The sequence below is a fragment of the Macrobrachium nipponense genome, chromosome 18 (assembly GCF_015104395.2).
Source record: "Macrobrachium nipponense isolate FS-2020 chromosome 18, ASM1510439v2, whole genome shotgun sequence".
Lineage (NCBI taxonomy): Eukaryota > Metazoa > Arthropoda > Malacostraca > Decapoda > Palaemonidae > Macrobrachium > Macrobrachium nipponense.
The window spans coordinates 86,985,120-87,002,619 of NC_087211.1; the positions used below are offsets into that span (position 1 = coordinate 86,985,120).

A 17,500-nucleotide genomic window follows, 5' to 3' on the forward strand; every position below is an offset into this window, starting at 1 on the left:
TCTTAATATCCTCTCTCTCTCTCTCTCTCTCTCTCTCTCTCTCTCTCTCTCTCTCTCTCTCTCTCTCACACACAATTTGAAATGACGAAAAAGATAATTACTTACTCTTGACGCTCTCTCTCTCTCTTTCTCTCTCTCTCACACACACACAATTTAAAATGACGAAAAAAGATAAGTACTTACTCTTAACGCTCTCACCTTAAAGTGACGAAAAAATAATTACTTTTAACTCTCTCTCTCTCTCTCTCTCTCTCTCTCTCTCTCTCTCTCTCTCTCTCTCTCTCTCTCTGAATTAAGCGTGTTCTACTCATGCGCTTACTTGGTAATGATCATGGGAAACATATGAATAGAGCTTAATATTTCTTTTGAAATTTGCTTTCGAAATATATGAGAATGAACACGGAATAATTCTTACAACTTATTAAGGTTTTAATAAAAGCTCGTTGAGAATAACAGTTGATGTCTTTTAATCAGTTTAATGTTTCATTTCCGTGCATTTAGTTTCGTCCTAATCTTCATATTAAATGTCTCCTAAGAATGAAATTGAACAATGACTAACTCCATGTTTTGGAATTTACTGTAAATAAAAGATAAATAGCTCGTAATTATAAAAAAAAGGATCTTAAACACTGAATTGACCTAGTAACCCTAATGTGAAGTTAATTAAGCATTGTAATGTATTTTTTACACCTATTGCCTTACTTCCTACAATGAAATTCATTTGAGAGACCAGATGTTACATCAGGTTGTATAGTCAGTGATTTTCACTTCTCGAATTCAAATGTATGTTTTTCGTTGTTGATTTTTGATGAAACAACTAGAGTTAATTAATGCACTGTCGCATATCAACTGCATAAATGATGTAAGCTGGAAAGCGACGTTGTTGCTGTCATTTATTTTCCACGTGTCTCTAGAATGCTTTTATTGAAATCATATCCCGGTTTCATTAACTATGTCAAGGATATCACCTTAGCTTACACGTCTCTCTCTCTCTCTCTCTCTCTCTCTCTCTCTCTCTCTCTCTCTCTCTCTCTCTCTCTCTCTCTCACGGCAGTTAGTTTACTACATACACAAACAAAGATGCAAATGTATATTACTACCTCTGTCTCTCTCTCTCTCTCTCTCTCTCTCTCTCTCGGCAGTTCGTTTACTACATACACAAACAAAGATGCAAATGTATATTACTCTCTCTCTCTCTCTCTCTCTCTCTCTCTCTCTCTCTCTCTCTCTCTCTCGGCAGTTAGTTTACTACATACACAGACACAAAGACGCGAAATGTATACATTACTTTCTCTCTCTCTCTCTCTCTCTCTCTCTCTCTCTCTCTCTCTCTCTCTCTCTCTCTCTGCAGTTAGTTTACTACATACACAAACATAAAGACGCGAAATTTAATTTTCTGTCATCCGACAATTTTTCCTAATTAAATTTATGAATGACCCAGGGACGAAGGAAAACTCTTAATAACATCTATCCCTTTTTTACGCGTATCGTATAATAGTATGTTAATTCGCCCTGGAATTTGAGTAGATATACATGAGCTCATATGACAAAGTGTAATTATATTTGAACAAATACCATGAATTTGTGATATTGAAGCCAACTAAAAGACAGTGATTTTACGTCTGCTTGACTGGATTGTATAAATTTCTCAGATAATGAATTTCGCTTATTGAAGGCTTGATAACAATCCTCTGAGTTAGGCTTACTAACAACCATCTGAGTTATATAAAATTCTCAGCTGGGATATTGAAATACTAGTCATCATGCAACATTTAATTGAACGTTAAGAAAAAAAATTAAGTGACATGATAGCCATTAAGAAAATAAGAATCCCTTGTCATTGTAGTGAAACATGGGTTTCAATATGCATAGACTTTATCAGGTTTTTAGTCGTTCTCTGTTTGGTAGAAGGTTAATGTCAAACTGCAGTGAATATAACAAGAAAAACCACTGTGAAAAGACGCACACACACATACACAGACACACACACACACTTGGAAGCTCCCTTTGGAAATTGTCTGCAAATTATACTCATGTTTTTGAACATTGAATGTGCAGTTGAGTTTTGTGTTTATCGACCTTACCAATAAGTTTCATGCTTTAAAGGTTCCGCCTTGAGCCCGAAGGGATATCAGCCATAGGCAATCAATGAAGCGAGGGGGGTTCTCTCGTTACATAACCTTTTGCATGAGCTGTAATGTATTTTACAACGATCTTATTTGCAGTTACATTTAGACTAACTATATATATATGTATATATATATTATTGTGTATATATAATATATATATATATATTATATTAATAATTATGCGCGCGCGCGCGCATATATAATAATAATGTGTGTGTGTCGTGTGTGGGTGTATGTTCTGCGTATGTGTTGTGTGTGTGCGTGGTCTTGTTCGCGACACAAGTCTCACAGTTAGAACGACTGTTCAGGTACAATATTAAAATGTAAGCATAATGGAAAGTGTCTTTATTTTAGAAAAGGTGCCTGACTGGCTCTTGAGTTTGTCTATTGACTGATTGCGTTAGAAAAAGAATGTCATTCATGGCTTGCTGAAATTCCCAGAATGTATAGACATTAACGAAGTCAAGTACTTTATTGTTTGTATTTTAAAATTTTCTCATGTTCTAATATGTTTTGGGAATACTATTACATGTTATTATGGCAAGCAGTCTTATTTATTAAACAGAAAATGACGATTTCCTTGTTGCATAACCTTTCTTTTTTCGGAACTAGTCAATAGAATTATATCCCTTTCACTATTCGAAGTTTTTATGTTTGTTTATTTAATCATCAGAATAGGAATACACATATACTGAATGACAACAGCAACATTTCTGTCGTAAAATTAGCGACTAGACTCGAGTTAGTGAAACGCGGTGTTCAGAGTCCGTAGACTTTCAGCCTCGGTTATTGACCGGCACTATATGGAATGCAGATAGCGATTGATTATGTTATCGATAAGCTCTCCTAGCTATCCTCTTTGCCCTTCATGCCTCGAAGGTGCTCATCCTTTTAAAATCAATATGATAATTTTTTTTTTTTTAATAAATTCCAGTATTCATCAATCTTACTTATTTTTTATTTATTTACCTGTGCAAGCAAGATTCCACACACACACAAACACACACACACACACACACATATATATATATATATATATATATATATAATATATATATATATATATATATATATATATATATATATATATATATATATATATATATATATATATATATATATATATATACATGGGGATTTAATTCTTCGGATTAATAAGACTTGCTTGTATAAGAAATAATTTTGCTGTGTATCAGTTTTTATTTTTTTTATTTATTTATTATTGTTTTGCAGAGAATTTTTGTATGATTATAAAATAGAGTTAGTGTTGTGATTATAAACGAGGTTTATTCATTCATCAGAATGTACTATACCTTTTGAAAGTAAAATTTAATCCTCATGATAGACTATAGTAAATTTGAAATTTCCGTAAAATGTGTAAACACCTGAATAAAATATAGATATTGTTTGGTCCATGAAGTATTTATTCTTTGAAAATCAGTAAAGAACTCTATTATGTTACACAGAATATTATAAGCGGCGTTAATGGGCATTCTGCATGGTATCAATATTGGCTGTGTCGAATTTACTAAATTAATGGTAATTAGAGCGTGTTAGGATTTAGAAATTTTATCCTTACTTATTTTGTATATTCCTAAAACTTTTTTTAGGAAGTGTTTTGATGTATATGACATATTTTGTCGCTGTCATTATTCTGCAAAACAAATTTTTATGTTGTTATGTTGTAAAGTAAATGCAGTATATGTATGTATGTATATATATAATATATATATAATATATATATATATATATATATGTATATATATATATATATATATATATATATACACATACATACATACATTCATTCGTATGTTTTTGTGTTTGCAATTATTGCTTTTACTATTATATATATATATATATATATAATATATATATATATATATATATATATGTATGTATGTATGTATGTATGTATATATTATAATGTGTGTATGTAGAACACACATCTTAAATTTGACGAAGGAATATTTTTCTTTAGTTTACAATAGTATACCTTATATATTCCTTACTGTAACCCCATTCTGTACCACAGACTTAGGAAAATACATAACTTTCCAGTAGAATAACTCATACATTCCATGCCCAAAACCAATTCTGTGCCACAAAAACAACAGACGCCCAATAAATCTAACAGCTTTAGAAAAATGGCCCCCACAGACACCCCTCTTCTTCCCATGCATCAGTTTTATAGCCCGTCCCTTTAACCGTTTCTTGAATACCTATTAACCAGTTCCCCTCTTTCCCTCTCTCTCTCTCCCGCAGAGTACTTGATGAGTGGCAGTAGCCCGCGCTACGGCACCGGCACGGCGCCTAAATCTCCCGGGGCGCCAGGAACCGTGCATTACGGAGGCCCGTCGCCAACCCCTGACTATCTGCCGGTCAACAATTCACAGCCAAGGTACACATGGTTGGTGTTCGAAGTACGATACGTACATGCTTTTTCTTTTGTTGGTAATTTAGTATTAGAGTTAAGGAAGAACTTAGTTTCTAGAAGTATTTGAGTACGTTAAGTCGTTTTGTGTGTAGACTTATTCACACTTATTTTAGAAGTATTTATGTAAGTTAATTATTTTGTATGTGTGTGTGTGTGTGTGTTTTTATTCATAGGAATTTGTATATGTTTGAATACACGTTACTCAGACATTTCTTTCACTTTCTTTTTTGGATATGTATATGCTTGTAAGCATATATGTAAGTATGAATTTTCAGTGTATGTACGTATAGATGGATCTTTAAGGTATATGTTTCCCTATTTTAATACTGTACACGCCTGTATTGAATTAGAGACAGAAATTGAAGTAAGAATGAAAATAGTGAGGTTCCTTCGTCTTTCCTTTTCTGTGCAATGTTTGCAGTGGGTAAAGGGATGAGGGAAGTTAGCAGGAGGAGGAAGGACAAAGTTGTGGTTTGTGGGATAAGAGTTTGGCGTGCGGGAATTTGTTTGTGGTATCGATTATTAATAGATTGGAGAAGCACTTTGCTGGTCAGAATGATAATCCCTCCTAGGGGGAGTTGTAGCGCTGCGTAGGTAATGAAATATAAAGAAAATCAGGGAGTAAAATATGATGCAAATCAGGATATAAAATAGGACGGAAATCATGGTATAAGATGTGATGCAAATCAGGGAATAAAATATGATGTGAATGTGGGAATAAAATATAAAGCAAGTCAAGGAATAAAATATGATGTAAGTCCGGGAATAAAATATGATACAAATCAGCTAATACAATATGAGGCAAATCAGGGAATAACATTTGATCCAAATCGGGGAATAAAATATGATACAAATCAGGGAATTAAATTATGCAAATCAAGGAATAAAATATGATATAAATCAAGGAATAAGATATGATGTAAATCAAGGAATAAAGTAAGATGCAAATCAGGGAACAAAATGTGATCAAATTATGGAATAAAATGTGATGCAAATCAGGGAATAAAGTAAGATGCAAATCAGGGAATAAGATATAATACAAATCAGGGAATAAAATGTGATGCAATTCTTGGAGTAAGTTATTATGCAAATTAGGGAATAAAATATGATACAAATCAGGGAATGAAATTAAGACAACCAATCAGGGAATAAAAGATTGATTGGAAATCAGGGGAATAAGATATGATAACAAATTTAGGGAATATGATGAACAAAATCTAGTTCTGAGGTAAGAAACATATATAAGCAGGAATTAAAAATATGATGCAAATCAGGAAATAAGTGCTAAGTGGACCTTTTATATTGTGTGTACTCTTTACATGGAGCAGTATCATTTCTTTTGAATATGAAACTAATAACACATGAGTTATTGCGTTTGTTCTAAACAACAAAACATCCATAATTTATGAGTGGACCCCCTCCGTTTACCGGAAAGATCGAACCAAACTTCCTATTCAAAGTTATTTGCATAAGAAAAGATTCAGCGATGTAATGCGTCTTGAATTTTAATGTGTCGTATTTCATATCTGAAGACGGAAAATCAAAGTTGTATAGGAAGCGTGATCAAATGATATACAGATTCGAGTTTTCCATCAATAGTAGTATTTATCAATAGTAGCATTTAATACTTTTTTTAGACCTACAGGCTGCAGACAGGTGCTCCGTACATTTTAGACCTTACTAGTATGTTATAAAAAAAAGTGTTTTTGTATCATTTTAAAATAACTTTCATTGTTTCCCACGTTACCTTTTATTTGTCATCTTTATTAAATGCAGTTTGAACGTCACGTAGCGTGGAGGTGTGTACATAAAAGTATTGATTATAAAAACAGAATCCTGGCAAATACAAAAGCTGCCTTCCATTCTAAAAACCAAAAGTTCCGAGAGAGAGAGAGAGAGAGAGAGAGAGAGAGAGAGAGAGAGAGAGAGAGAGAGAGAGAGATGAAATTAGCTACAGGAATCAGCCCACCTAGACTTAGTAACTAGAATCTACACCTCACAGTTTTATTTTTTTTTTCTTCAACTTCGTCCTTTTTTTCTTCTTCTTTTTCTTCATCATCTTCTCCTTCTTTAAATCAGTGGCGACGACCGCATGGTTTGGCAACCCTTTTGGCGCGAACGCTGAAAGACTATAATCCTTTTTCGAGCTCTTTTGAATGGGAAACGAGCTCTAGCTAATCAGCAGGAACTGAAAGAAGGGAGTAGCAGGAGGAGGGAAATTAGGCTCGGTATCTGCTCCAGGCATCTCTCTCTCTCTCTCTCTCTCTCTCTTCTCTCTCTCTCTCTCTCTCTCATTTGCACCCACATCCATACTAGCCATCCAATTCCCACTCTGCTACCCCCACCTCGTCCTTTCCCAAAACACCCCCTGTTCCTTCCCAGGATCGTCCCGTTCCATTCCACCAACCTCTCGCCCCTCTCTTCCTCATTTTCTCTCTCATTCCCTATTCTCCGGCCCTGTTTCCAGCTCATGCAATCATAGAACCCCTTCTCCATTGCCACACACACACTGTATATTGGCTTAGCACCTCTTTTCCTCCCCCCCCCCCCCCCCCCTCTCCCCCTTCCGGATACCTCAGCAACTCCCCTCATTCTTCCCCTCCTCAGTCTTCATCCCCTCTCCTACCTTTCCGGTGCATACCCCTTCTCATTCAACATGTCCCCTCTTCTCCCTCCCCCTCCTCCCTCCTCCTCCTCCTCCTCCTCCTCCTCCTCCTCCGCCCCTCCTCTTCCTATTTTCTCTCTCATTCCCCTATTCTCCGGCCCTGTTTCAGCTCATCAATCAGAACCCCTTCTCCATTGCCACACACACGTATATTGGCTTTAGCCTCCCCTCCCCCCCCCCCCCCCCCTCCCCCCTCCCCTCCCCCTTCCGGATACCTCACACCCCCTCATTCTTCCCCTCCTCAGTCTTCATCCCCTCTCCTACCTTTCCGGTGCATACCCCCTCATTCACACCCCCCTTCCTCCTCCCTCCCCTCCTCCTCCTCCTCCTCCTCCTCCTCCTCATGCCCTGGGGCATTTTTTTTGAGCTAATGATGAGATTCCTCAGTTGTGCGGGGGAAGAGGGGGGCGGGGGATGGGAGAGGGGATATATACTATATATAAGTTTTCATTTTCAGGTCCCTTGCTACGTTGCTTGAAGGCGTTTAATTTGTGGGAATGGAAAGGGGGGCGGGGTTGTCATTGACTAGACAAGGTGATTTTTTTTTTTTTTTTTTTTTTTTTTTTTTTTTTTTTTTTTTTTTTTTTTTTTTTTGAGGGGGGTTTAGGACGGGCGAGTTGGGGGGAAAGAAACTTTTACATGCGTTTTTGAAAGGTGGTGGAAAACTCGCCAAAGCTTTTTTTTTTTTTTCGTGGCTTTGTGATTTCGACGTAAAACTACCTTCTGTGGGATAAAGGTTTTATGGCCCTTATTATTCTTAATGGGTATCATCACGATAGGTCTTTTTTTTTTTTTCATTTTCTCTCTGTGATTTGTAGAAAAAAATGTTTTTATGAATTTTATTTTCATGCTCAGCTGAGTCCGATAAATACTTGTCTTAAGTAGAAAAAAAATCACTAATATCCTTTCTTTTCTTTGAGGAAAAATTGAAACAGTCTTTTCGCGGTTTTGTGTTTTGTACGTAAATCTTTTCAATTGGAAGCTTTTGTTTAATTTTTGACATGAATAACACCGAAAATGGCGTTAATGAGTATAATCACTACGAAATATTTTCTATGTGGATAGGGGACCATTCTCTACGGGGACCATCTCTGCAGTGCGTAAGAGAGATATTTCTCAAGTTTTTCGTTTAAGGGATACTTCTGATTGTGGACCGCTATTTAAATCGAAATTATATTTTCATTATCTTTACCGTAGTTTCCAGCAGTTGGCCAAATGTTATCTGCTTAGGCAGTTGTTTAGATGTGTTTGTAATGGTTTTCTTATCATAAATAAAAAAAAGTGATAAAAGGTATTAATGTAGATTTTCGAAATCGAGAAAATCTAATATGAAAAATATTTATTTCATTAGATATTCCAACCGGGAATTTGCACTGAAAGTGCAAAAGTAGGATTTGGAGAACAACAAGAATAGATTATATTATATTCCTATGCAGGCCTATTACTTCAATTTCGTGCTAGATATTCTACTACACAGAATTCTGTATGCTGATTTATAACTCGCAAATAAATAAATTTAGAGTTTATGAAATAAAGTGTTTACGTAAGTAGCAGATGGCTCAGTTCATCTAATCAACTTTTATCACTGTTGTGCATCCAGGTTCATCACTCTAATGTATCTCAGTTAGGATCAAGCGAATTAGCGTATATTTAGATGGATCAGGTTCCAGGGATCTAGGCATCGCCTCTTTGGAATCAGGAAGACTCTAGATCTAGACAAATCAACACCTTCCCGCCCCCCCCCCCCCCCCCCCCCCCCCCCCCCCCCCACCACAGAAATTTTTGGTATAAAGAAATGCATCCTTGGAGAGTGTGTGTTTGGGCAATATGTTTTCGTATAATGTTGAGGAAACTGGTTAGCTGAAAACTGTAGTATGTACCATTCAGTTAAGTATGTAGGCAATTTTTTTTCAATGTTTAGGAAAACTGGTGACTGTCAGATTGTCTGAGAATAATGATGTTCGTTTTCATGTTTCTTGTTAAAGCAGATTTTTTTCTTATTTTTGACTTTGCTTGCAGAGACTCTTGTTACTGGAATAAACTGAAACTATACTCTGTTATTTTCTATTTGTCCACCCGCCTGTGGTGTTTGCGTATGGTAACACTGCGTCCCGGGCTTAGATAGTTACGCTATGTGTATGTTTTAGGTACATAAAAGGATATCTGGGTGTACATTTGCAACTGAAAAGTGTTTTATAATTTACTGTATGCGAATTACGCCGTTAATATTCGAAATAGGATATTGTTAATTGTTGAATGTAAGCTGAATGTAACTATCTAAAACCCGGGACGCAGTGTTACCATACGCAAACACCACAGGCGGGTGGACAGATGAAAAAAAAACCGAGTATAGTTTTCATGCTTCTTGTTAAAGCAGATTTTTTTTATTTTTTACTTTGGTTGCAGAAACTTGTTACTGGAATAAACTGAAACTTGGAGAGAATTACGAAGTACGGAAATGATGGAAAGAAATGACTTAAGCGAGGAAATTTAATTTGCTCTGAAATTAATGGTAATTGAGGAAGAGTTTAAGTAGTTCAGAATGAAAAATAATGTTACCCTTTTACTCTCTCTCTTGCCTTATATCTTCCCTTCTCAGAGGGAAGTGGACGAAGTACTTTTACTGCTCTGATCCTTCTTTGGAAAGACCAAAAAAAAAAAAAAATGACTTATGTGCCAGTTAATCGTCCGTGTAACTTGATGAATATCCGAGTCTGCTATCATTTCTCCCCCTTCCATACCCCCTCCCCTCTTTCTCTTACTCTCTCCCTCTCTCTCGCCCCCTCTTTCATTGCGTTATTTTTCATACGCTCGCTGGGGCTTTGGAGAAAGCGCTGACCTCAGCGATTTTCTATGATGTTTAGCGATACAGGCGCTGTCAGTGGTCTCGCTTTGGTGGGATATTGCCGTTTTTATTGCGGTGTTTTTGTGGCCGGCTATAAATAGACGGTGTTATGCTCCACCTCAGTGTGAAATTTACGTCGGATCTGTCAATCATATTTGGGTAGAAATGCGCTTAAAACCCACACTTTACGAGTGTTGTTTTGATATATTCATTGCCTTGGGAAACGCCCCCGGTTTTTTGTGCGGAAAAAATTATATATTTATTTTTCCCTGTACCCGGTGATTAAACTGAATTATCAATAATAATGTGCATTGTGTCTCTTGCTCTCAGTAAGATCAAAAGTACATAATTTCACCGACTTCTGCAAAGGTCAGAGCTGCCATTTGTCACTGATTTCCAAACTTTCTTTCGTCGCAGACTTTTAAAAAGGTCGAAATATTTTCTCAGTGCTTATATAAAACTTCAAAACATGGTCTTTACCTTGACTTTCTAACAAAGGTCGAAACTACATTCCTCTGACGATTTTTATAGGATGTGTGGCAGGATTTTCAAATGATTAAAAGGAAGTTCTGAAACAATTTAAAAATTGGTAAAATATAATTCACCAAGTCACTTTCAGATTGGCCAAGTCTTCATTCAATCAAGGATTTTTTTTTTTTTTTTTTGAGGGCAGGAAACTTCCTTTCACTCTCTTAGATTACTGCCGTCATTCCACCTCACGTGGTGCACTGTAGGCATTGCTAAAAGGATGTTTGCAGCGTTCCTTCTGCCCTTAGCTGCATCCACTTGTAGCCTGATACTTTATCTCCATTCCTGACTGTTTCTAAGGGCAGCTATTGGTTTTTCTCCAAATACCACTTGTAGATCCTTGTACGTAACCTCCTTTATTTTCTGGATCTCTAACCATTCCAACTCCCCTTTTCACTGTCCTAAGTGCTGAATGGTCGAAAGTGGCCCTGTGCTCGGTTTGACAGCCTAAATCTCATAAATCAATCAGCCAGTCTCTTAGATTGCACCGCTTATATACAGTGCAGTATAACATTTGGTAATCTGAAACGCCCTTGAAGCCATTTCCATTCCTTGGCAGAAAGCCAGCCATATGGTCTGGTATTGAGATGATTTGACTCTTCTGTTCGGTAATGTATGTTTCTATTTGTACATTTTTTTGTCGTAAACTCTCAGTTTTTTTCGATTTCTTCACCAGAACCACTGGATCACATTCAGTGACACTTGGCCCCAAGCATTTTTAGGTTAAAAAGATTCAGCGTTTTCAAAATAAGGGAAGGCGTCCCGTTACCAATTTGGGTTAATTAAGATGAGTGGAAGTAGGATTTGGTTATCTTGAAAACCTTTTCTACAGTACTAGGTCAGAGAAGGCAAAACTTTCGCGAAAGCTTACAATTATAGTGTAGATTCGTGCTCATTCAAATCATCTCCTTTGATACCAGGGTGTGGCCATTGCAGGGGTCCAAAATATATTTATAATCTAATGAAGAATATCGTGGCCACAGTTTGTCAAATTCTCACAATCATATTCAGTAATATAGCTTCAGGTTATTTCAAATTATGTCCTTGGAGCCAGGGTGGGTGACTGTACTTAAGAATATGAAGGGGAGTCTTCGTTATATACTTCAGAGTGAAGCAGGGCTACTCAAATGAGGCATAAAGACCTGTTGAATGTCAAATTCTTGGAGTATGTTAAAGACGCAGATTTAAATTTGTTACTTGGCAGCCCTATGCTCTGTATCAGTTCGCAGGTTTACAAAAGTTGTCTTTCATGCTTCATGGGGTTACCGTGCTCTTCATTCTTGCATGAAACCTGAATGCTGAAAGAGAAACACCAGACCTGGAGTCTGAATATTTTAAAGTCTCAGAGCTCGTCCTTGTAGTAAACATAGTTTGTGCATTTCACTCGTAATTTATTGAAATTGTGTCACATGTATTGTCTGTGGAACGTGTCCGGATTCATTTTTTTTTCTTTTTTTATCAAATTATTCGTTTACGTCCAGTCCTTTACTGAAATAATTTGTTGAAAGCAGTTTTGACTTATTTAATTGGTTTCTAGATCATTTGTGTGATATACTTTTCAGAAACTGATGTTTAATTCCTTAGCAAGGTATATTCACAGTTATATCTTGTGATGTTCCTGTTGATGTGATATAAATAATATTATTTACTCCAGATTTGTTGGAATAACATCACCTTGTGATATATATACTATATATATAAACGTACATATACATATATATGTGTGTGCGTGTGTGTGTGTGTGTGTGTGTGTGTTCATGTGTCAGAAAGAATGAGGAAGCAAGCCAGCCCACCCGATTGACGGGATCAGTTGGTATCAAAAACGACTTATCTTCTTGATTGTACAAATTCCATTTTATTTCCCCCAAACTTTTGTGTTGAAATGAGAACCTTTCCTTAAATGTCTCATTAATCACCGAGGGTCGACTGTCCGGGGGTTGGGGGGGGGGGGGGGGGGGGGGGGGGGGGGGGAGAGGAGGTCTTCTCCCATTATAAATGAAGTTTAATCACCAACTATCTTAGAACTATCTCCCAAACTATTCACGGACTCCTAGAGATAATGTCAGAGAGAGAGAGAGAGAGAGAAGGTGTGGGAAAGGGAGGGGTAGAATGGTAGAGGGAGATAGAAAGAAGGTGGAGTAGAGAGAGAAAGAGAGAAGGTGGAAGGGAGCGAGAGGAAAGAATAAGAGAGGTTGACAGAGAGCGGGTGGGGTTTAGGAGAGAAAGAGAGAGAGAGGTGGGGGAGAATAAAAAGAGAGGAATAGGAGAGGGGGAGAAAGAAAAAAAAGAGAGGAATAGGAGAGAGAGAGAGAGAGAGAGAGAGAGAGAGAGAGAGAGAGAGGGGGGGGGAAGGGGGAGAGAGAGAGAGAGGGGAGAGAGAAAAGAGAGATGAATGGGAGAGAGAGGGAGAGAAAGCAGAGAGAGGAGAGGAGGAATGAAGAGAGAGAGAGAGAGAGAGAGAGAGAGGTGGAGGGGAGCGAGAGGGAAGAATAAGAGAGAGAGAGAGGGTGGGGTTTGGGACAGAAGAAAGGAGAGAGAGAGAGAGAGGTGGAGGGGAGGGAAAGATAGAAAGAGGAATTGGAGAGAGAGAGAGAGAGCGATGCCATTATCAACATGCTGTCTTCCCATTCCGGATGGACTGCCTCATTCATTGAGTCGGTCATTCATAATTCATCCGGCCATTGCGTTCATTGAGGATTATACATTTTGTCCTATTCATCGGACCCCTCGGTCGCTTGAACCGCCGTTGTGTTTTGAGGGTATGCGTTATTCGAGCAGGGATCAGTCATGGCATTGCCTCGCGTGTGGTCTAATTATTCAAGAATAAAACGGGATTTGGTGAAATTTGCCCGTAAGAGGGATTGGATTTGTGAGGATTAAATCGCGAATTAATCCTCTTTTTAGGGTTTTGGAGGGCCTTTTTTTCGAGGAGTGGGATGTGGAGCTGGGGGGGGGGGGGGAGCGGTGTATGTGTTTTTTTTCATAAGTTAGTTCATATTGTTGTGAAGTTATTCTTTTTTTAAAATAACTTCAGGTAGAATAAATGCACCTTAGAGAATTAGTTTCGGACAGAAATTTGACTTGCAGCGCCTGACGTGAATTAGCATTAAAAATGAATCGAAGATGACCTAATTCGAAAACTGCTTTGATGAAATAAAATGTATTGTATAGTCTTATGCTGATCATATAAAGCCTGAATTACTTGGATGTGATAGTAGAAGACATATTGCTGGAAATAAAGTCAATTATTCACAAGCAACTTGTTCAAAACTTGCTGCATGTCGAGTAAAAATAAGGTGTGTTATGAAACATTTTGCAGATGTCCATCAAACTAAAATGTTATTCGGAACTTTCTAAACAAAAGACACGGTCGAATTAAGTTTTGTCACTTACGAAGTACAACTAATAAATGTAACCCAGTGGCCGTATTCTCATTCTTTTATCCATATTGACACACCTTTGTCTTCGATGCTTTGAGTTGACGGGTGACAAATCACCTTGGGAAAGGTGGCGCGTAACTGCGGACTTGTTGACAAATTGTTGAATGTGTTTTGACGTAAAGAACGCATTGGCAAACATTTTGACATGGGAGCATTTAGATGACTAATGATTGCTCTCTCTCTCTCTCTCTCTCTCTCTCTCTCTCTCTCTCTCTCTCTCTCTCTCTGAATGGATAGTAAAACCTGCTCCTAGAGATAAGTGAGCACATGATGTCTCCTCTGATGGACTAAGTCTTTGAGACATCCTAATCCTTGTAGTTCCTCTCTCTCTCTCTCTTATGTGACCCATCGAATCGCTCTGTCATTCTTATGATCCATCAGAGCATTTTAAGTGAAAAACGATCTTGTCTCTCTCTCTCTCTCTCTCTCTCTCTCTCTCTCTCTCTCTCTCTCAAATGTGACCCATCGAAGCGCTCTCGTTTGTATGACCTATCAAAGCGTTGAATTGAAAAATGATTTCTCTCTCTCTCTCTCTCTCTCTCTCTCTCTCGTATTGGTAATGCATACTGAGTATATGACCCAATGCCGACGGGTAATTGGCATTGGATGGCTCCTTTCAGATCCAGCATTTCGTCTTAATATTCCACCAAAATAGCATAAGACGCTGTTTGATATTCACAGTGTCAATGAAGGTACGATTGCCCGTGAGATGTTTAATCAAGGAGAGAGAGAGAGAGAGAGAGAGAGAGAGAGAGAGAGAGAGAGAGAGACGGATTGTCTTCGTCTCTAGTAATATATATAATCTATATATATATATATATATATATATATATATATATATATATATATATATCAAACACAACAAAGACGTGTGTGGATAGAAATGAATGTGACTCGCTTCGGGCTCGAACCCAGGTCCTTAATTGAAAGGCAGGTGTGGGTCTGTTGGGTACGCCCTCGCCTTTCAGTTGAAAAACCTGGGTTCGATGCCGATGTGAGTCAAATTCATTTCTGTTCCACACACGTGATGTGTGTTATATATATCTATCTATCTATCTATATCTATATATCTATATATATATATATATATATATATATATATATATATATATATATATATATATATATATATATATATATGCACATTCATACATACATGCATAACGGGATATTTCGTAAGAGGGTGGATGCTCTATCCTCAGTAATTTACTGAGATAGCTTTTATAAGTTTGAGAATTTTCTTTCTTTAAAAAAAGCAAAGAAATATGTCGAACGATTTCACTGTCAGTGTGAGGGCAATTTTGTTCATATTTTCTCGCTACGGAATTTCACTAATATTAATCTCACTTGCAAAACACATTTCGAAAAGTGGTCCGTGTAGGGGCTTTGGGTTGGGGGGTGGGGGGGGGGGGGGGGAGGGGGGTGTGAGAGAAATTAATGGACGTTCGCATCAAAACTGAAGTTGCACCTTGTGAGGTATCTTTCGTAAACGTAGATTTCGAGATCTTTGAAAGATTAGGGAGAAATTATTTGTATTTTATTCGAGGTCAAGTTATTTTTTTCTTTAATTTCTTTGTAAGGTAGAGAATAGGAGATGAGGGATTGTTAATTTTACTTGTAGGTGGAAGATAAGATCATCGTATTCGATCATTATATCTGTAATATCTTTAAAGTACGTTCATATCTTGAAGTGTTGGAATAAATACTTATATTGATAAATAAGAATTAACCGTGCACACACACACACACACACACACACACACACGCACACACTGATTAATGGGAAACTTAACCACACACACTTACACACACACCATCTCATCCAAACTACCTTTTTTTTTTTTTTAGCATACCTGCTTTTCGAAAAAGGTATTCACAAGAATTGAGAAAAATAAATGACAGTCGTATCCTAATAAATGACATTCGTATTTCAACTTCTTTTTCCAGTTTTCCAGTTACATTTTATTAATAGGAATGCACCGCACAGATCCACCAGCAAACATTTACCTTTTTCACGATTCCAATAATAATTTATTTTCAAGCTTCCCATTCGAGAATGTTTTATATCGACTCCCATCTACTCTCTCTCTCTCTCTCTCTCTCTCTCTCTCTCTCTCTCTCTCTCTCTCTCTCTCTCTTCCAAAGTCGTCCGTGGAATCGTATCATCTGTAATGCACCGTCGAATAAATCCTGGTTTTCGATGTCTTGATTTATTAAGCGAAAGATTTATCTCTCTCTCTCTCTCTCTCTCTCTCTCTCTCTCTCTCTCTCTCTCTCTCCCTGCACCCTGTTTCTCTTTTCCACCTTCTCTTTTTTTTTTCTCCCTTTTTTACGTCGAGCCTTTTTCGTGGATGAGTTCGGAATATTTCTGTTTGGAGAGAGAAATACTTATATTTTTATATATATTATATATATATATATATACTACATGCGTATATATATATATATATTAGCCTACGTATATATATATATATATATATATATAATATATAGGTATAGTATATATATATGTATGAGTATGTATGAGATATGTATATATATATATATTATATTATATATATTATATTATATTATATATATATTATATTATATTATGTGTGTGTGTGTGTATTTTTGTTTTAAGCTTTAAATGCTTAAATAAATTCAGCTGTTCCACTTTTCTCAGACACATTTGAAAGTATTATTAGTCTCTCTCTCTCTCTCTCTCTCTCTCTCTCTCTCTCTCTCTCTCTCTCTCTCTCAGCTGAAGGTTCCGTCCATAGTTGCACAAGGGCTAACTTGGTTTTCAATTTTAGGGGTTTCATTCGCAGCTGGCGGATCTATTTTCCCAGCAGGCCTTTCATCGCCACTTCTACTTGAGAGGAGAGTTGTGGGAGGGGGGGGCCAAATAAAGTGACAAGATAGAAAGAAGTAAGAGAGAGAGAGAGAGAGAGAGAGAGAGCGTTGTCTATTGTGTGTTAGCTTCACTTCCGACAATATATTCATTCCTTAACTTCTTGGTAACTCGACTAGTTCCTTCCTGTCTGTCCCTCCCCAACCCCCAACCATTTCCTCCCTACTACAGTCTCTTATCCTCCTTCCTCCTCCCCCTCCTCCGTGGCCTGCTCTTCTCCTCTTCCACAACAGTAGTTCCCTCAACTCAACGAAATTAATTTGAGCTGTATCGTCCCCTCGTCGACTCGACTTGTTTCCTTACCTCCTCCTCCTCCCTCCTCCTTCCTCGCATCGTGTTAAAACAAGCCTAAACCTCAATATTCTCTCCATTACACCTCACTCCCCTCCTTGTCGGAACGAGGTATATCTTAACTTTTGCTCTCACGTTTGCAATGCCGATGTCAGTGTAGAGAGAGCATCGGGGTGGTGGGTGAGGGGTACGGTTCATGCCCCCTTGCACCTCCTACTACCCTCACCCCCCCCCATCCTCCCCCTCCTCGGTCTGCCCTTCGGGTAATGAAG

General features: G+C 37.6%; 1 protein-coding gene across 1 annotated transcript in view; it reads left to right on the forward strand.

Moving 5' to 3' along the window:
• LOC135196701 (uncharacterized) overlaps window positions 1-17,500 on the forward strand; it is a 750,202-nt gene that overhangs the window by 650,966 nt on the left and 81,736 nt on the right. Inside the window, exon 6 of the mRNA XM_064223533.1 lies at window positions 4,395-4,530. Coding sequence (XP_064079603.1) covers window positions 4,395-4,530 — 136 coding nt within the window. The remainder of the gene's footprint in view (window positions 1-4,394; window positions 4,531-17,500) is intronic.